At 37.9% G+C, this 22,433-nt stretch overlaps 1 protein-coding gene across 1 annotated transcript in view; it reads right to left on the reverse strand.

Annotated features, from left to right (window-relative positions):
• Positions 1 to 22,433, reverse strand: part of TRPC6 (transient receptor potential cation channel subfamily C member 6) — a 75,661-nt gene that overhangs the window by 19,016 nt on the left and 34,212 nt on the right. Inside the window, exons 2-4 of the mRNA XM_056482221.1 lie at positions 10,472 to 11,246; positions 3,109 to 3,294; positions 1,073 to 1,237 (exon numbers count right to left, since the gene is read on the reverse strand). Of these exons, the coding sequence (XP_056338196.1) occupies positions 1,073 to 1,237; positions 3,109 to 3,294; positions 10,472 to 11,246 (1,126 nt within the window). The remainder of the gene's footprint in view (positions 1 to 1,072; positions 1,238 to 3,108; positions 3,295 to 10,471; positions 11,247 to 22,433) is intronic.

Below are 22,433 nucleotides of genomic sequence, written 5' to 3' on the forward strand. Positions count from 1 at the left end.
CAATTCTTTATCTCTGAGAGTGCCTGTATTAATATTAAAAGTCTTAGTTTGTCCACCTAGTTGGCAGCTGCAGAAAAGTACTTTTTAATTTCAGACTGACTGCATTTGTATATGACAAATAAATCATTGAAAAAAGCAAATAACAAGTACATAAGTCACTGCTATAGCAGAAAATCAATTGAAATGTCTTGTATTTCAAGGCATTTTAAGAGAAAACTATTCACAAAACCTCCAGTCACAATACCAAAAAGTGAAAATAATGTAACTGATTTTTATGCCTAGATTGAAATACATGAAGAAAAATATGGTAAAACTTAAAAGGCTACAGAGTTCAACCTGCTAGAACTCTGGATCTCATACTGCAACATGTTGAACAATCCTTATAGGAGACCATTTGTCCCTCTGACACACTTTCAAGGGAAATTTTCCATTAGGGAAAGGGATACTGGCCAGCTGAAACAGAGATTCAGCACAAAGATCAGTGAGGTCAGAAACTGCAACCCATCTTTAATGGAAATGTTTTCCATGCTACATATAAACCAAACCAGATTTATTGGTAGCACCTAATCCCAGACAGCGCATTGCAAGTGAATGCAGGGCAAATTGAGTAACTGCTTTGAAGACCTCACAAAATATGATGAATAGTAGCACTGTCTTGACTTTTACTGAGTTATTTTTAATAATGAAAAAAAAATTGCCTATGAGGCAATTGGAATTAACCCATGGCTTGAACTTAGTTTACATCTGAATCAATGGAAGATGAGTATCCTCTGCATCTGACTGCTAAGGCAAGAACTTAATGAAAAATTCTTTGACTCATTTACAAAGCATGATTTCTATAAGGCAACTTTTAGTCAACCACTGTAACTTAATTTACTACATATTACAGTTAACACAACTCATTTACCTGCCTTAATAACAATTGTCTGAACCTGCAACCCTGCAGCCATTCCATTCTAACTGAACTTTAAAGTAACACATTTCTGAAGGATTATTTAAGTGTATCTTCGTCCTACAGGAATCTATGTGCAGAGGAGTTAATAGAAGGCCCTGAGAAGTTTCCCAGGCTGACCTTACTGCAAGGAGCAATCCAATAGGCCATGGAGAGGAAGGGCAGTCCCACTGCAACTGCAAGGACAACCAGAAACTTCACTGCCATCGTCTGCTGCCGCAAGCCCGACAAATTCTCGTACCAAATCGAGAGGAGCTGCTGCTGGCAGTTTGGATGTGCTACAAACTAATAAAAAAAAAAGAGCACAAAAATAATACTGCTATCAGAATAATTTCTGTTAGAATACAGCTATAGGAAGTGCATTAAGAATGCTGCAATAGTGAAAAGGCAGCTTATATTCAAAGGAGCATTAACAGGGGCATAAGGAAAACTATTTTGATAAGCCAAATCTCCCAGCAAATAGGTATGCTGTCATCAGCAACAATAAATACTTTGACTTTAAAAATGTATTTATTAACACTATGTTCCATCACAAACTATTAATTTCATCTACGGCTAATTTATCTGGGCAAACTTTATATATTTCTGACATTTATAATTTTAATTTCACTGCTTCAGAAATTCCAACACTTTGAGTCTTTTGGTCTGCAAAAAACACTACATAATCTTCACTTAGGAAAGAATGAATATGTGCTATTTTCACACGTTAACACAGAAAATACCATTTTTCTCATCTGGCTTGAGAAAACAGCTGTCACATTTATGGGAAATCAGATGAGGATTATTTATAACTTGGTTCTGGAACCATCTGGACAAACTGCAAAACGAAGTCTGTCCTACAAGGCTCTTTGTGTCTTCTGGACAGTATAAGAAGCATCTTACAAAGGTAGCTGTTAAAAAATAGTCTATTCTTCTGCACTGTGCATTTTTAAATCCAAATCTATAAATAAAATTAAAAATTAATTGAATGTAGTATGTTTTTCTAGATCCTTTCTCTATACTTAAAAGATGACTGGCTGAAGGTACAAGAAATGTCTTTATTGAGATAAGAGAAAGTGTTGCAAGAAAGTTCATGTTTGCAGAAGTATTGACCCAAACAGTATGAAGGACCCAAGCTCAATGTAATCTGTTCTCTTCAACAGCTGTTTCAGCTCTCTTTAGTGACAATAGCTTGGCAAGTGTTTTGCACCTTTGTGTTCATATACTGGTTCAGCCAAAATGTTGGTTTTTTTCTTTTCTTCCCTTCATGAACACATAAATACACCTCACATATACATTTTTTGTGTGTCTGTCAAGGATGTGAACTCAATTTTTGTAAAAATTTGGGGTAACATGCTTTTGAAGTATACTTTTTATCTGTGCCTTCTTGATCTTTGATAGTACAAACTTCAACACGCAAATCATTTCTCCCTGGCTGACACAAGTCACCCAGAATTTTACAACCAAGACCAGTTTCCTGGGAAATTCCAACATTTATGCAGCTACAAACTCAGCTGGTTTCACTGAGCACTATTCAGATGGACAGCAGAGTATTAAACTGACAGTAGAAATGAAAGCAAGCCAAAGAAGGGCCAATAATTCCTGCAGTTGGCATTGCCTAAAGACTGCTGTCTCCTGAACTAAGAACCACAGTACTGATATTCCTAGGCTGTGTCTTGGCTCCCTCTGTACAGACAAAAGCCCAGTTTCTGTGAGACATGAGTTTCTCCAGGTTTTCTCAAATTTCTGAGCAAGACACAACAGCTTGACAAAAACCTGTATCAACATTTATTATGTAGTGCATGGAACTGATGTGCTATTCTCTAGCTTTTATTAAATCTTACATTATTCCAGGCTTCAGAAGTAGTGCAAAATTTTTCCACCTTTTTTCTTTAAAAAACAGATTTAAAATAAAAATATATATAAAAAAATTCTGCACATGGCTACACATTGTTTTAGGATCATTTGCTTTCATGCTCATTGTGACAAGTATTCACCTTAAATATCTGCCTCTTGTTTATACTGCAAGCAAGGATTCTTTTGATTGCAAAACCACTGTGCCCAAAGGGCCCAAACATTCATTTCAGTGTTGCAGGCTATCAAAACATAAAATTTAATAATAGCACAATTTTATACCACCATCATGACATGCCTGTTTGATCATCCTAATTGCTTACTTTTTTAACTTCGTACTTGATGGCGAGTTTTAAGCGGCTGAGGCTGGGACGACCATGCTCTCCATTATTATGGCTCATCTCTACATCACCATTCAAAATAGCTTCCACTTCTTCTGTATTTCTGCACAAATCAAGCAGTCCAACTACAAAATCTTTGCATTGCATAGACAGTTTCTTGTAATCATTCTAGGAAACAGAAGTGGAAAGAAAAAAAACTTGGTGTTTAGATCCAACGGGAGAGAAGCAATTCTACATTCCACCTACACCTCTGTGAACATGGATAGCTTCTTTGCATTTTGTTTTGCTTTCTTTTTCCCCAAATCTTCAAGGAGTGGGATCCATCTCATCTTGGTTGTCTTGCACATCTACATTACCAATTTTCACACCTAAGTCACTCCTTTAGAAGTGCTTAGAGAAAATTAAAGTAGAAAAAAAACACTTTCAGAAACATTGTATGACACATTTTAATGACCAGTTCAAGTTGAGATGTATAGCACAGGGAAAATTTTTCTATTCATTGTCACAGAAGTCTAGACTAGATGCAGAAAATTGCACTGTAGCAATTTCAACTGGACAAGATGAGCATCCTACACAGAATACATCTAAAGAAATTCTCAACCTTCTTCAGAATTGCATAAATATACTGAATTTTCTAAGGCTTAGAATTGTTCTTGTAAACTTTGGCTTTTTCCTTTTCCAATCTACTCTAGCTTGCAAACACAAGGTTTGATTGCTGTTCTCCAGCAACACTGCCAGCAGTGGTACAGCTTGTGTGGTGATACCACATCTCTGACTGCAGCTCCACTCTAGCTCAAGGATCTCACAACAGACTTCACTGTGTGAGGCAAAATGTTGTTCTGCAACTGCAGCTTCAGCTGCTTATTGCTTTAACTAACAAGTGTTCTCCCTGGGCACTGTTTTCCAAAAGACATAAGTCCAAACAAAAAATGGTATTTTGATCATTGCAATCTGCAGTTCATTAACCACTCCTTACATGCAGCTGTGTTTGGGTAATATAGGATATAAGGTGTGTCATATAGGATATAGCTGGGCAGACAGGGAGTTAGGTAGAGATGTGTATCTAAAGCTAAAAAATTCTCACAAGTGACTTAACATGTGTCAACAACTTCTGCTATTTTTATGATTTCTGCTCATTTTAATGTCTTAAAAAGATGGAATTACTGCAGAATTTTTCCTAAAAAAAAGAATGGAAGAAACCTCTAACCACCCCACACCACACAGGACTGCTCATCTAGTCTCTGTGGCATGTTCAAAGCACTTTTCAACAAATGCTTTTATTACACTGACACATTTCCCCCTCTTCCAGTCTGTTCTTCAGGGTATTTCCTCTTCTTCCACTCTTAGTTTCTAGTTAGCCCTTCTCTTCAAATACTTCCCTCATACTAACCACCATCTAATGCATCCAATATTCATCCTGGAAGAGAATGAGCATGCAGGATACCCTAATTTATTTGCTGAGGGTGTACTTCATGCATCTTTGTGCTTTATTATCCACAACACTACAATAACAGTTTATTACTGGATATATTAAAGGATTGCATCCAGTTTTACACTTCACTTTGCTTAGATGGATGCAAACATTCATAGATAAATATTTATAGACACTATTATATATCTACAGAAAACTGCTAGTGATTTATTTTTTTAATAATATAACATAAACAAGGTAAATCAGATCTGTCATAAAAGTAAAAGGCATTTCAATGCCATTTATCAACAAAGATGACAGAAGCTAAAATACTGAAATTAATTTCCTATCATTCTGGATGATTTATTACTGCATTATTTGTTTTCCCTCCATTCAGATGAATAATAGAAGAGCTTACCCAAAATCCTGACTTCTGGCACTACAGAAAGACAATTTTTGAGAGTAATATTTCATATTCTGTTTGGCTTCATTTTTATGCAGAAGTTAAGATTCAGTATTCAGTATTTTTAACACATAAACTTTCTCTTCCAAATGAAAGGAAAATTTTCCATTTAAAATTCACAAAGGAGAAAAATAGACACAACTACCCACAACTACCCTTGTATTATCAGGTACCAGCTCTTCCAAACTGATATTTGACCCTTGAATACCAATATAAAAAACCCAAAAAACTTCCAGTAAACATAAGAAGAATATAATTTGGCTTTCTTAAGAATTTATGAAGCATTGTAATGTATTAGTATGTGTATTTTTTCTGGTAGAAGATAGGTACAGACATCCACACTCTTCAGTATTTTCCAGCTCGAGTGACTGACATGTAGTTTCAAAACAGTTTGTAAGAAGACCATTACTCTACAGAGGAGTTGTGCCTTCTGAATTTGGTACATAGTACTACAGTATATATTAGCACCCTGTAAGTTCATCCACAAAATTTATTTTCTCATTTGCAAATGCAGTAAAACAGTTCCCCCTCCATGAAATACTGCTACAGCTGTGACCAGTGGTGGAAGCCAAGATGAAAAGTTTTCAGCAGCCCCGTTATGGCAAACAAGCTTTGGGAAATTGAGCATTGCCCATCACTGCCTCCACCTCAGCCATGGCACAGGCAGAGTCAGCTTTGGCAGAACAAAAATGAAATGACAGCAAAAATGGTCTATACACTCTTCAATGTCTCTCTGTCACACACACAAATAAAGTTCCCCCTTTCTGAATCTCATATATCTCCTACAATCTATGTCAGCCAAGGGAATTTGTTTGGCTTGACTTATTTTCCAAAATGGACAAAGGCATGGATGATTTTTCCTTTACTGCATGTTGTAAACTTAGTAATTTTTTAAAAAACCATTCCTGAGAAACTTTAGATGGTAGTTAGAAACTCTAAAAGAATCAGCACTGAATTCTGCAGTAAAGCATGCGTGCTTTATTCTCTGCATGTGACAACATGGGTTCAGAGTTCCTCAGCAGTTTAGGAAAAAATAAATTGTGCCAAATTTCACAACACCAAGGATAAGAGAGCAGTACTAGCTGCTCCCACCCTGCAGAAGGAAGGTGATAATTTGGGGTGAGCACTGTGGGGCATGAGGAACTAGGGGAACAATGCTGGTGGCAGAGGGGTGAGAGTGAGAGCAGCACTGCTGAGAGGAGTCACCCATCCCTAATGTTCATGGCAGCTGCAGACTGTCTGGAGTGCCAAGTAAGGGAGCAAGCAGGCTCTTGTCACTCTGAAAACTTCAGCTGACCATGCCCTGCTTTACCTCTTAGGAGGAGACCACAGCCAAGAGACCAGGAGAGCATCACTACAACTGTATCTCCCAGAAAAAAAAGAGTCTTTTTTCACAGTCCCTGTGAGCAGTCACAGGCTCCTGCTGTCCCCCAGACTGTCCCTGGGATGAGAATGCTCTCAGGATGCAGGCTGACACTGAACCCTAGGGAGGAGATGGAGCAGTGCTCCAGACCATGTCCTGGTCTGCTTGGTGAACTGTAGAGGCCAAGATCAGAAATATGGATACTGCTATACTAGAATTTAGGATTTCAAAGTGAGGCGTAATGTTGGATTTAGGTGTCATAGTAGGTACATAAATACATTATTTCCCTTGCAGAGGTGGCCCTTCTGCCTTCAGTGTTTCTCTCCTTCTTCTCTAATAGGTGGTGTTACTTTTATTTAGGAAAGCTAACCATTGCTGTAGTGAAGACTGGGGTCCCATTTCTGTAATGGGGGTTGTATAAATGAAAAAAAAAACCAAACCAAAAACCAAAAAACAAAAACAAAACAAAAAAAACCCAAAAACAAAAACAAAAAACCAAAAAACAAAACAAAACAAAACAAAAACCCACAACAACAGAAAATTAGACTTTGAAATAATAAATTGCATTTTTCTTCTCATTAGAAAAGCAAATTCGGACAATCTTATTAGAGGGATTACTTTACAGCAAACAGTAATATATCTATGTTTAACTTAAAAACACATTTTCCATTTCATCCCTTTAAACAACAAAGCAGTCAGTTGCCATTATAGTTGCAGTGGAATTTATAATAAATGCTAATCTTATCCATTTTGAACAGTACTGGGCCACAGCTGTCCCACTCAAACCTTCAGGCCACACCTCTGCAGGGCAACATTTGTCATATATGATCTATATTTTTATGCACATAGTAAAGATATTAGCTCTTAGGTGAGCAAACCATTGAGATGACAGAAAACATGAACACCATCTCCAAAAATAAAAATATTCTATATATATAATATCAAACTTTGTAAAGCTGCACACTAAACCATGCCCTGCACATGCTCTGATGATTTAATTATCTTTAAGGTCACTTACAACCTAAACCATTCTGTGATTCTAAGACACAAAACTAAATTAAATGGTCTTCAGAAAATCCTGAAGATCTCAGAATTACTCATGAAACATGAATTAGCTATTTGTTTGGTACAGAAATATTTCTATGCTGTGCTTTACATGTCTGCTCAGTTATTCTTCCTTCAGAAGTAATCTTCTACTTTTTTCTGACTTTACTCTAATAAAGTATGTTTCTCCAAAACACTCTTATATAGTGCAACAATTTTAACACCTGCAATATATGCAAAAGGCATATAATGCAAATGACACTACTGCATGGGTTTGTAGAAAGAAAGGGGTTTATTCCAGAGAATATTGGTTTCCCCTGACTATGGCATTTCCTATTTTGTACAGATCACAGTTTCATGGCCAGTGTTCTCTCTAGTATTAGGATAAAGATGCAATTTTAGGACAATCATAAAACAACCAGCATCACAGCTTAGCACTGATCCTTCCTATTGCCTCTGAGGAAAATCTGGAAATTATCTGTGTCACTGGCTGCTGTAGACAACCACTTATAAGTTCTCCTGTTACAATACCCTATCAGCACTATAAAATAGGTGACCTAAAATGGTGTATTACCAGTTTTAATTTAGGTAAGGTTTGAAATACTTTAAATGGCTCAGGCTAACCCTAGGTGGAGCTAAAGATTTGCCATGTCCAGCTAACATATGCACTAAAAATATACTTGTTTTGATTACACTAACACAGGTAAAAGCATTTTTACCAAACCCACACTTTTATGCAGTGACTACTACTCTCCACATAATTGTAGTAAAGTCCTGAAATAAAGCAGGGGTAACCATTTTTTAGATTAATTGTTGCAAGCAGGGATATGAGCTTGCAGGGGTACAAACAAGCCCAAATTCAGTAAAGCTGACAGCCTCCATTTCTCATAACTTTTACACACTTGCCTCCACTGAACATAAGGCAGGTATTTTGCAGTCAAGTCCCTGGCCAGTCTAGATATTGTAAATGTCACTGCTTATCAATAGTGTAAATGTCAACTCCCATCAATTCAGTTATAAATGTACTCCACATTCTTTAATATTTATCCAGAACCACCACATGCTTTTAGTATCTATAAAAACCTTCCCAAAAGACCTTATGTTGCCAGCTGCCCACATCTGGTGAAACCTTAAATTATTGGAGAGTTAAATTTCCACATTGCCTTGTACTTGAGCTCCTCACTGTTCCACTTCCACTCCACTCTATCCAAAGAGGATGTACATTCCCAGCAGAGCCTGGATGATTAATGCCCAGCAGATCTCCTGTTTCTGATGAGAAAAATCCAAAATCTGTTAAAATTCTTTGTACAACACTACACTAGAAGTGAAGCTCTCATTTTAGAGAAAGCAGCTGAGACAAAAGAGGAACTGGAAAAGCAGGAGCTACCAAAGAAGAACCTCCTCATGGCACTTCAGAACTGACTGCAGAAGCTTGTTCTGTGACCAGCTGCTTGGGTTCTCACCTGTGTGCTCCATTCCCTGCCTGGTGTTGCCACAGACAGGTGCTGTGCTCCCATTCCTCTCCCTGACTGTGTACTGCAGCACACATCTGAAGGGCACCTCTTGCTGGCTGCTCCAGATGATGAGTTTATTTATCTTTATAATGATCTTAGCTGTGTCACTCCAACTGTGGTAAAGGGATCTATACAGTCCCTACAAGTCAGATATGCAGTTTATCTCAACATAGCTGTAAACTTAACAGGCTGCACTTATGGTTTATGAAAAATGATTTTCAGCTCTGTTCTAAATTTACTCTGCTTTAAGTTAATCAAGTCCTTTTGTTCCCATCAGCAGCTGCTAAAGAGAAAGAAGTATGTGGTTTCAGTACTCTTCTCTGAACTGTACATGAAATCAGTGGATGAAATCTCAGTCCACTGATGTCCTGAAGGTTTCTGCCAGGGACTTCATGGGGCAGATATTCATCTGCAATAATCTGAAATGGTCCTCCCAGCATTTTGGTTTTTTCTCCTTCCCTAATTTCAGCAGTTCAGCTGCTGTTCTTAAGATCACCTTGTACATTCCTTCTCCTTATTTTCCCTCTCCCATAAATATTCCAGCTTCTTACAACAGACTGGTGCCACAAAGATTTACCTGTGAGCACAAGCCCAGGGTAATTCATTCAGAACTGCAGCTCCTCAGCTCAGGCTGGCTGAGTAGAACTGTACCACTGCTAAGATTACTGTTAAATATTGATCATGATAATATCAAACACTTGCTAGCACCATGTTGGAAATTATTCTGTTACAGCTTTGGAAGAATGTTGATATCCTGCTAGCGAAGTCTATATATATTGCTTAGTTACAGGAATATCTGCTTTTGACAGGGTCACGTGAGGCAAACCCAGACTAAGTGATTTTAGCTAACCCAGGTCATAAATAACATTGGCAATGTTTGCACAAGGCCTGGTTTTGCATTTACTGACAGATAAAACCTTACATTCTTACTGTCTTAGCTGATGCTTCAAGAATCTATGGAGCCTGGGTCTCAACTATTAATATTTTTTCAAAAACATGCATTTATGAAATACTAAAATTTTTGTGTAACACTGAAAAAGCCTTTTAACTCTAGAGTTCACATACAACTAAGTACAAATAAGTAAGAAAGAGGGAAAAGTAAACAGAAATACCATAACAGCACATTAAAAAAGGAGATTTATTTAGAATCCTCCTTCTGAACGAATGCAAGAATCTAAGAAGTGTGAAAGCTTCAAGTCCAAATAAAAGAAACTAAAGGGAATGCACGAGGGTTTGATAGAATCATGGAATTGTCTGTCATAAGTGACTAAAATGTACCACTTTAGTCCTCCTCACCCTAAACCAGCTTCAGCCACGGCTTTGCAGGGCCTCCTTCACTCTCCTGCCTGATAGAAGTAGAAAATTAGTTCACTGGCACATTCTACACAAGCAGCATGAATTACAATCAGCACATGGCAATAAGACATTCACAGAGATTTAAATCTTCCAGTCAGTTGAAAACTGTATCTTTTCCCACATTATCTTGCTGATTTTTGAAGGATAAAGTTTGCAGTTCTCTGTCTGCCAGAAATCAGCGTCCCTCTACTCACCTTGAACTCTTTTTCGATGTTGGCCAGCACGGCCAGCTCATTGCTGAGCTCTAAGGCAGTCATGACAGGGTCTTCGCTGGACAGAGACAGATAGGCGGGGCTGGCCAGGCCTTTGTAGGCGTTGATCCTGGACCTGGAGTGGCTGAAGGAGTCGTGCTTCTGCTTCTGGCTGCACTCGGCGCACTTGCAGAAGTAGTCGTGGGGCCGGTCGATGCGCGCTCCCTTGCGCAGCAGCGTGTGCACGATCTCGTACTCGTGGCAGTGCGCGGCCAGGATGATGGGGGTGACATCGTGCGAGAAGCGCGTCCCGTCCTCGTCGTACGCGTAGAAGTCGTCGTGCTGCAGCTCCGACTGGCTGGGGCTCAGCGCCAGCCGCTTGCCCTCGGCGAAGGCGGGGTGGCTCAGGATGGCCTCCACAATGCGGACGTAGCCCTTGCTGATGGCCAGCAGCAAGGCGTCGCCCACCCGGGCCAGGTTCTCCTTCTTCAGCAGCAGCTCGGTGATCTCCAGGTGCTCGTTGGCCACCGCCAGCTGCAGCGCGTTCTGCCCCATGTAGTCCACGCAGTTCACGTTGAGCGAGGGGCACTCCTCCAGCATCTTGCGCACCACGGGGATGTTGCCGTACTCGGCGGCGTCCAGGAAGCGCTCCTCCTCCAGGGACAGGCTGGTGGAGTGGTCATTGAACATGTAGGCTGGCCCCCGGCTGGCCTGCCTCCTGCCCTTCTCCCGCAGGATGGTCTGCCGCCGCAGCGCCAGCCTGTTCTCGCTGCCCCGCCTGTGTGCACACGGAGAAAGCGTCAGTTCTTTATGCAGGGCACATCCCTTTCTGTGATAATTCATAAATTATCCTAATCCTCTATCTGCTGTGCAGTTTGTGTGCAGCACCAGAAACCTCGCCTTCGATGCGTTTTGTGGCCACTGTCACTACTCAAGCTGAGAATCGGTAGCCAGCTACGTTCAATTCAACAAGAAGAAAAAGCTGTCATCAATCATCATTTAAAACTACACCTTTTTCTTCTTATTTTGTCCTCACAGCTCATAGCGAGAACAAGCCACAGTGTGAAAGGAGTCAGCAGTCATGGGATGAGAAATGAGGGGTTGCTCAGGACAGCAGGGCACACAAAGATGGAAACTCTCTAAACCCCCTTCTGCTTCAGGCTGACTTCACTTGCTCTTATCTCTCTACTCCAGCAACCATCTAACTTCCATTCTGGCCCTGGTTCCTCCTCTTCACACTGCTGATGTTTGTCTGACATCCATAATTGAATGCTCAGGCACTAACTGAATCTGGACAAGATAAAAGCACATCAAATACATTGTATGACATCTCTTACTCCCCATCTCTGCCATTCTTTTCATTACTACAGTTCACAATCTTGATATGCTATTTATTCCTTCACTCAGGGGCTTGCCAACAAATGCTGCTAACTCTTGATTCATGATAGCTCTGAAATCTGTCCAGTATGCTACTTACTGAAACCCCCAGCCATTTCCAACCATAATTATTAAATACCTCATTAATAATTATTTAGTGATTATTGTAAATAAAGTGAACATATCAAACTTTTCTGTGAAATGTTACAAAATTTGCTGCATTGTCTTTAAAAAGAAGAAAATCTAATTCACTAATTCAACCTTATTTCAGCCAATTAAAATCCCAATATTCAATAGAAATTAAATTGCAAATAATTTTCTCTTCTAGAATTACTCTGCTAAACTACTTAATATTCCCCACAACTTTATATTTTTTCTTTATTGAATTAGAAGAATTAGTAGCTTAATTATTCCTTACATACAAATGCTCAAATACACTTCACTACATTCAGTACTTCCCACAAAAAATAACCATGAGCAATATTTTATCCATTAAATACTAATAAGTATGAATTTAAATGTCAGTAAAAAAAAAAGTCCTTTGTGACTCAAAATTTCTTCACAAAAAGTAACATTACAAGGTATTATTTATTCTAGGTTGTTTAGATTTAGCTTTAGTATAAATTTCCTTTCTGCTTCTTGCCTTCTCTGTTCTAGAGATACAGTCTTCTGCAGCATTGGAAATACTTCAAATTGCCTTAAGTCTTAAATATAAATGAACCATTTTTCTGTAAGATAATAATAGGTATGGAATGTGGAATATATCACAACTGGCAACAATAACTATTAAATATAATTATTAGTTTCATTATTTGATATTTTAAGAAATAATTTTTCAGAATTGTTAGCAGGGAAGCACAAAATATTTAAATCAAGCAAAGAAATATTTAGTTTTATGTTTAAATTCATTTCAAAAGCAAACTTTTTTACTAGTGATAAATATGAATCCTATGAACTGTGAAATATAGCTCTGAAAAAAATCTATACAAGCTTTATTTAACCAAGTTTTCCTGTGTATATGCTGAATTTTCTAAACTTACTGTATTTTCACAATTTAGTGTTTTACCACAACATCACATTTGTAGAAAGCTGAAAAGCAATGCAAAGTTTTCATATACACCTTTTATCAATTTTTTTCTTTATATCAGAGAGGGTCCTTAGCAGTGTGAGGTCTTACCTACATTTAAGGTAGACTGACCTGGGCTTCAATTTAACCAAGCAGACACAGAGTCCTGAGACCTGGCATACAAGGGTGCAGAGGGAGAAATCATGGCAAGATTGCACTCTACCATTTTTTTAGTGCACCAGGTTTTCCAACTTTGTTAGCTCCACACTGGCTTCTCAGTTTTGAGTAAACTGATTATTTAACTGCAGCAGCAAAATAATCTTAAATGCAGAATCCCTCCTATTGAGCAACATGCTGCAAATTCCCAATCTGTGTTGAACTGCTTCTTTCTTCTGTGCAGCACAAATTACTGCTTGACATAATTTAAATAATTTCCACTGAAGTTATTTCACAGAAGGACAGAATCATTGAGGTTGGAATAGACCTCCTAGATCATCAAGTCCAGCCTTTGACTGATTACTACCTTGTCAGCTAGACCAAAGCACTCAGTACCTAGTGATTGCACCACCTCCCTGGGCAGTCCTTTCTGATGCTTAACAGCCCTTTCCATGAAGAAATTATTCCTGATGTCTGACTTGAACCTTCTCTGAACAGGTTATAAACAGATAATAAATTCAACTCACAAAAAATGTGAACATATTTTTTAAACTTCTTCCAAATAATAAAGATGTGTTCAGTGTAGACTTAAATCTTAGTTAAACTAATTGTCAATAACAACATAATTCATATAAAACATGCATCTTTATGTGCCCTGCAAAACTAACCCAGTATAAAATTGTTTTGCTAGTATTTGATTCTTGAACAAGGAAACAAACCCTTCGACAGAATCTTGGTCATTATTTTTTCCTGAGATGCATCAGCTTCAGAAGTCTGGGTTGATTAACTGACCCAATATAATGCTTATGAGGATGGATCTCAACTGTTTAAAAGTGGGGCAAAGGAAGCATTGAGTACCTCAGCCTCACTTGGGTCCTCACTGGCTCCACCAGCATAATCAGTCTGTGGTGGTGAACTGACACAGCCCACAGCCAAAAACTGCTGCCCATTAAACACTTCCTCTTTCATTTTTCAAATAATGGAAAGAGACTGTATTTCTGTTCTAGCAATACATTCAGTATGGCTTATCAAAGCAAAGGGTAATCATTGCTAGTGAAGAATACTTAGAACTAGCATCTTTGTCTAGTATAATTTCCTCTTTCCTTGCCTGCATTTAGAAGAAAATCATTGCTCAAATGGGATATTAAATACATACATTCCTTACACAGAAGCTCATCATCTGAATTTGAACCTATTATAAAATGAAATAGAATATATTTTTATTGTTTGCTGGCCTGTACCACATACCTGCTTCAGACCTCTAGAATTTCAATGAAATCAATTTTTCCTGCATCAATGTATTTCATGTGTTTGAAATTAACATCCTGGTTTGTCCACTGCAGCAACAATCAATTAAATTTAAGGGTCTGCAATTAACACTGGTTCTTGCAACAAAAGGCTATAAACATGTTTAATTGCAACAGAAATATGAATTTTCTGTTTTATTATTTCTGCTTAATTAGACAGGGAAGCAAACATTACTTCAGGAGTTTGTTTAGAAAAGTGCAAGACACCTGATTGACTCAAAGTATAGGGAAAGGAATTTCATGATCCAGAAGAATATGATAAGTCTTGTTATATTCTTGTTATATTGTTATATAAATGTTCTTACATTTACTTTACATTCATTAAGGCCCTTCCAGTTCATTTTTTCTTAAAGAGATGCTCATGTCACAGGTGCTGGCCACATAAATCTTAAAGCCACTTGAAACCTCATCCTTCTGAGACTATAACTGTTGGTTGCAAGACACTATCAATGTATTTGGGGCAAATGCAGTCTAAAGTATGATACTCATTACTCCTTGGTACTGAAGAGCCTGTAAGACCAAGGCTGGAATATTGTCATCACTTTGGATAACATATCTCAGGAAGCAGTTCTACAAAATTAGAAATTAAATTCAGCAAAGAGCAACAAAGGTCACACAGTCTCTACCATGTCTTCCACTTGAAGTCTGATTTTGTGAATTATACAGGATAGTACTCAACTCATCTCACTTCCACCATAGGATCAGTAGAATTCTAGTATAAATTTTCGTATGAATTTCCTCTGTAAATAGAGGAGAGACATTTCTCCTATCTACTCTTTAAATGGAGAACCTATATTTTTTCCACTGCTTCAAAGAGAATCCCAGCAGATTAGAAGAGAGGCCTCCTTTAATGCATAGAATTCAACAGGAATATAGACCTGGAATTTAACAGGCATATAGAAGGATGATGGAGTAAAGTCCCTTACAAGTACAGACATCACCTCAAACAATTCCCATCAAAATATCAGACTCTGTCTTGAAGGAAATTGCTGAAATTTTATTATCTGCCACTAATCACATTGAAAAACTAATCTTGAATTTGACTGTTCAGTACTCAGAAACATTAACCTGATTTTCACCCTAAATTTTGAAATCACCAATGAAGATCTATTTTACTCAAGCTAAGTAGCATTTTGCCCTGACAGTAGCTACCTGCAAAACACAAACTCATAGCAATCATATCCCCTCTCAACCTTCATCTTGCTGAGTGAAATTAATCTCTTATTTCCTGCTACATCCATGAGGTTAAATCTTTCACTGAACAAAACCCTTTTTGAGTACAGCTTCCTAAACTTAAAATACAGTAATCCCTTGTGTCAGTGCTTGTAGTAAAATGATTAGACACCTTTTTTGGTGCAGTACATCTTTTGGATATCTCTCAGGTGCCTTTACATCCAAAAAATCATTTAGGCACCATGGATTCTCCTGTGAGGCAGAATTCTGCCTTTGCTGACTTTCCTTAATCAGGTGTCAGACAATGAGTCTCAGATTTATGAACTGAAAGAACTGTGCTGAAAGAACTGATTTTGACCCTCAACTCCCTTTGAGGATATGAACTATCATTACAAAGAGCTGTGAAGCTGGGAAAGTTTGGGCATGGGAAACAACTGTGAGTATCCACAGAATTAAAATCCAAAGTAAAATGTTTTGTAGGAGATTTTGCAGTATCTGCTAGAAGCTGAACAAGTTTGTACAATGACAGATTAGAGTCCTCATCTTCCTTTACTCACTTAAAAGAGCTTATAATACTTTAAAATTACCTTATAAAAGCAATCTGTTAATGCATTTAAACTTGAGGTTTGGCTTTCTTTCAAAAGTTGTTAACCTTTAGAAGAAAACTGAGGAACATCTCAAAAAATTAGAACATATACTCAAAGAATCCAGCTTTGCTACTATCTTCACGAACATGCTTTAGTAAGAAACTACACTGAAGTCCCTGACTTGCAATTATTAATACAAAACAAGACATAAAACCCGCTGTTCTCATGAAAAGAAAATTAATGTGTACTTATGTGTACTGCCAACAGTGCACATCTACAGGCTGGAAACACTGCAAGGAAAAAAGGAGGCTGATGCTACTAGCAGCATCCTCAAGGAAAAAAGTCATAGAGATAAATGCTCTCAGAGCAAACTAAATGGAGAAAGTTGTGTTGACACACTGGTTTAATCACAAACTCCTCAATCCTGTGAAGTTCAAGAATTTTGAAAACTGTCCAATCACTGTGACAACAGAATCCACTGTTTGTTCAAAGTCAAGTACACAGCTGAAACAAGGTTGACACCATTAGTAATCATTTCTGAACCAACTCGGTGGGAAGCTTCCAGAAAACTTGAAAAGCCATCAGCCTATTTTTAAAACAGGAGAAAAAATCTAAGCTAAATCAGTCATTTTCAAATTTAATTCTCTTATGCTCTTAGTAAACTGTCAATAATTAACAATTAGCTAGGAGATTAGATAGGAAGCAATACCAAAAAAGATCATCAGCACCAAACACACAAGAATAACTCAGCTTAAAACTTGCTAATTATTCGGATTTGGATGTTCTGTTCTTCTGCTGTCCTTTATCACACTTCTATATAAAAATATATGTAGCATATAACAAAATATTATATATAATCCACCAAATATGTTTTATAAAAATATATATTGATATACATAAAATAATAGCAGCATAAATAAAAACAATATAAACTCCATCTAACTAGAGATAGGATGGGGGCTTAGACAGACACATAGTGTGAACCTCTATATGATATCATGCGAAGGGACAGAAAATTAAAGGCTGTAGAAAGTAAGATTAAATTGAAATTCCAAATGTAAAGACAATAAACATCTTGAAACAAATATCTGAAAAAACTTGGATTTTCCATCCTTTGGTGTGAGGATCCAAGGTTCCTCCATAACCCTTAAAAGCTGGTGGTGAATTATAAGTGACCTGGGGCTGAAAAACACTGTTAGTGACAAGCTAAAACCATCTGTGGACATGTACAATAAAGCTCACAAATAATCAGTGACAGTGACTGTCTTAGCAGTAAGAAAATCCCATAGTGAACATCCCTTAAGTATTTAATTTAGTAGCAGATGAAAGGTACAAGTAAGAGTATTTTTTGTCTAGTGAGGTTTTTATCAGAAGATGTACATCAAACACACAATATGAAATATATCATCTGTAAGACTTTTATTTGAAATATTGGTGAAAACTGATTTGCCTTCTGCAACTGTTCTGGAGGTCCTTCTGAGACCTGGACTGTCAAAGTTTTTTTTTGTTCACAGACTGCTGAGGAGTGTTTTCTCCAAGCTGATTGATTATGTTGTGCAAATGCTTATGTATAGAAGAAGCTAAAAAAAACAATTATGTTTTAGAAGGTGTTTCATCAATCCCAGTTTGTGAACCTGGAAGGATAATAACCTGACAAACATTTTCTTCAGGAAATAAAAGATTTTTCTTTGCCTTCTGAAAAGTAGTTTACTGGCTATCTAATGGATGATGGAGAGAAAGCAGCCAACATAAGGCAAACAACCAGTTTCCAGACTCCTTATTTCATTTGTCATTCATTCACCCTAATTTTTACTCTTAGTTGAGTAATAAAACCAGAGGCTCACTATTGATGAAGTAGATTCCAACCACTGAAATGAGAATGACAAGTAAATAGAAGTATTTAGCGAAATGATTGGGAAAACAGTGCTCTGAATAAAAATGGCCTAAGGAGAAAAAGTAACCTGGAAAACTGTAACTAAGTCAGCTTACAGATTTATCAGGAACAACATATAAAAGGTTATAGCATTCAGATTGCTTGAAGCTTTTAGAGAGGGGCATGAGATTTAAATTCTTCCCTAAGAGGGAAAAAAGAGAGAAGAGAGTGCTTTACCAGCCCAGAGGCTTTTATGCATCACAATGGCAAAGTAAACAGAGTCACAGACTATTCTGAGTTTTAATGGACTCATGAGTACTATTGAGTCCAGCTCTGATGTAAACAGCCCATATGAGGAACAAACCCACTCTGGTGTTTCTAGCACCAGGCTCTGAGCTAATCTCAGGGTCAGCACAGGACATAAAGCAAGGCAGATGACATGAAGAAATGGGTTGGGACTGCTTAGTATGTAGTGTCAAAAGATATCATCCTTTTCTTCGAGGATTACTCACATTTTAAGCTTTAATGACTTCTATGGATCTGGATTTTGTAGGTCTGAAGATTGAGTTGCACCTGAGCACATTCATAATTTCATGCTGGCTGCTGAAAACATCTGACAATTAACTTTAAATACAATTTTTGAAGCCTAATTTTAGTGCCATTACTGAAAAACTGAAGTCCTATTTTTCAGTAGTTGATCTTGCTCAGAATGGTGTCTAGCTGTGTCTGCAAAATTAATTCCTTTCTATGTAACACCTGCTCAAACATTTTTCCTCAACTGTAAAAAAATGTTTAATGCATTCACCCTTTAAAAAACACATTAATTAAAGTGTAATTGCCTATTTTCAAAGCTTATTTGATCAATGTGCAACCTCAATTCTGAGGTTGTTTAAAGATAGGATATACTTTTCTGCACTGTTTCTAGCAGAAGGTGGCAAATTCTGGTGTGTACCCACCAGATGGAACACCTTGGTGCTTGATAACACCACTGTTCTCCTCTATACCCAGCATCTAATAAAAAAAATACAGGATTCCATATCCCTTACACGTTTTTCAGGAAGTTCCTCTTGGTGCCTACTGTATAACTTAGTTACATCCTCTGCCCCTCTGAAGACAAGCCATTCAGAATTCATGTGTTTAAGAACAGTAAAACAAAATCAAAGTCTTAATAATTCAAATTAAAGCTAGTATTTCATATTCTGGACTGAGATAAAAAGGAAAATTAGAAGACATTAAATATAAAGTATGACTTAGCATAGATTTACCAGCTGCTAAATTGCTAATTTCTGGGTTTTATATGAATATCTGAAGTACATCATGGCCTTCACTGCCACGTGTTCATAGAGATATTCCACTTGCATATGCCAAGAGATATGTTAAATTCTGTACTCCTACAGTGTTACACACTGCCATTTTGAGATGAAGTAAATAATTCTTCATTTCTGAAGGTTTCTATATGGCTTTTATTTGGGGCTTAAACAATTTATATAGGTCTATCTGAGCTTGCATGTTTTGCAAAATGTAATGTCTTGTGCCTTGTTCACTCCCCAGTTACCTGGCAGTGCCTAACTTTGTCACTGCAGCTGCTGGTCCTTGTTGAGGTTCCTTCTGCTAGCCCTGGAACTATTTCCCCTTCCAGAAACTCAGTTTTCTGCTCAGGTGCTTTCTGTCCATTTCAAGCCATGCCTTTTGCAGAGCTCTCAGTGCTGCACAGTGCAGCTACCTGCCAGCAGTCTGCTGTGCCCCCCAGTTCTGGCAAGTGATGGCTTTCACTACTCACCTTGCTGCAAGGTGACTGTCAGTACCTGCAGACAACTATTGCTGGGTGCTTCCTTGCCCCAAGCAAGCTTCTCCTCTCCACTAAGAATCACTGGCCTTTCTGTCTCAATAAGCCACTGCACTTAGCAATTCAAGAATTCCAGGCCTGACTCAATCTGAGCTGGAAATTCAAGAACTAGTTGTTTACCTAGATAGGAGCTCTCTGAAAAAGTTCATATTAGAGTCATCACTGAAGTTCCATAACTCTCTTATCGTTATTAATATCATAAGACTACTTCTGATGATTTGTAGACTAAATCATTGAACCTAACAGGTCATGATTTCTTAAATGAAGCTGAAACTTTGTTCAGTTAGAAGGATCACAATCAATATAGTGGCTGTAACACAAACACAGCTGTCTGTCTATGACAAACAAGCCTCTATAAACAGAACATTATTACATTAGCAGTGAAGAAGCAGGCATCAAGACCATAGCCCTTGTTACTTTCTCAGAGTTCTTTAGCAATGAAGTGACAAGAAAACAAATAAAAGCAAAACTCACATCTCTTACATCAAGTGGAACGTTGTGCTACTGTGTTGCATGTGCTTTAGTGCTGTGTCCCACTGGCTATAAATAAAAGCACTTTAAATAAAGTGTGGATACTTATACCAATGCTAAAACTGGATACAAATAAAGCAAACATCTATTGCACACAAGCCACTAGATATTGGACACCAACTGTTGGAAACTCTGAGATTCTTAAAGAGAAAATAGCTTTCAAACAATAAAGACAAGGTTCAGTGTTTTATTTATCCAAATCTTGTTACACAAAATGTTGATCCTATAGAGGGACAAACTGAATTTCTTTTTTTATTTTCAAAAGGATAAAGCCCAATTTCTATTCAACTAAACAGGTTAAGTCCTCTACTGTCATAATTTATACAGTGCTGCATTTTTGCTAACTGCTTCATAAATTAGGTCAGAATGCTTTTTCATGTGCATTCTTGCAGAAACACTCCAAACCCTCTTCTCTGCTTTGGCTGCTCATGGCTACTGTTGTACCATGCCATTCAGTATCCTGACAGATATGCTGGGATATCTCCAGGCTGACCCCAAGCAAGGAGCTATCTAAATGAAAATTGACATTTCTGAAACAAGCAAACTCCTCTTCTCCCCCTACCCCTCCAGAAAAATACTTACTCTAAGCCCAGCTCTCCAACCCATATTAGCATACAGATGTAAACCCTTGTGGCTGTTCCCTGGTAGGAGTCAGTGTGAGGACAGGAATCAGTGGCAGAAGTGAGGAGAGAAGGACATTTGATTCTAATACCAGTCTATACCACAAAGGCTACTGTCTACAGTAGTAATTTAGACACAACTGTGTATTTTCTTTTGGATTTTCCCTTTGTTGAACTACCCAACTGCAAGCTCTCACTCGAAACAATATGCTATGATGCAAAATAAAGGGGATTTTTTTTTTTAAACCAGCATTTTTTATTCACTCAAAAAGTGATCTATCTATGATGAGGATAGATGATGTAGAAGACAGGGGAAAAGCAGAATAGAAAATTTCATGTGGGTTTTCTCTATCAAGCTCTGGGTTGTGCTTTCCCATTTCATAACCACATAAATAGAACCTGGGCATATTAATCATATTTAGACCAGTAATAGTGGTCCTTCAGCTGAAAAAACTGGAAAATGCAAACCTGAAAAACACTACATCTCTAGTTTTAGTGAATCCTAAACAGAAAACAGGTTGAAACCTGAGTCCAGAAGGACCAGGTTATTTTCTCAGCATTTAATTCTCTGCTGTCCACTCACTGTCTACAGGTCACAAATAGGATACCTGCAGTTGGCACTCTGCTCTGATTCCCTGCCCCAAGGACTGCTCATGCACAGCTCTCTTGCTCACACTTCTGAGTCATCATAAGGCCTCACTGAAAAGCTTACAGAGGATCCCAAAGATTGGCTGGGAGCTGCTAAAGATCAGAGACCCATTTACACACACACATACACACTAATACCCCTTGTATCTAGAGAACATATACCAATGCACTGACAGAACAATATATTTAAATCTACCTGGAGACAAAACATTACCCTTTTATAGTGTGAATTTTCCTTCTGCCATGTCTTCTTCAACTTTGACTACAAATAGGCATGTTTTTAAGCAGTACTTGGAGGGAGAGATGATCACTTATCCTGCCTATTCTCTTTTTTTTTGTACTTATTCTTTTCAGGAACAAGTACAAGCAGAACCTGTATCTTATCCCTATGAAAAGAAACTGAAGAAAAGGCAGTAGGAAGTGCACTAGCAGATTACTAGCAGACCCAAAGCAAGGCAAAGGAGTTTTCAGGCACTCCTGTACATGTACTCATACTGTGCAGTTAGTTCATGCAAAGTGCCACACAATGCTACAGGTGATAAAAGCTAACAATAGGCTCAAGGGGCAATGATACAAATTCAACCAACAATAATCAACTGCTGGGATTGAATTGCCTCTTTTTTATATATACATATTTAGACATAGAATCATGTGCATACCAAATAATATATATAATTGTATACAGGTGCCTAACTGAAAAGGCTTTCTTGAACCATTCCCATGTCTATAGGTGTTTGCACAGCCTACAGCACATTCCAAAAGATTCTGTTAAATCTATTCC

The sequence above is a fragment of the Oenanthe melanoleuca genome, chromosome 1, assembly GCF_029582105.1.
Source record: "Oenanthe melanoleuca isolate GR-GAL-2019-014 chromosome 1, OMel1.0, whole genome shotgun sequence".
Taxonomy (NCBI): domain Eukaryota; kingdom Metazoa; phylum Chordata; class Aves; order Passeriformes; family Muscicapidae; genus Oenanthe; species Oenanthe melanoleuca.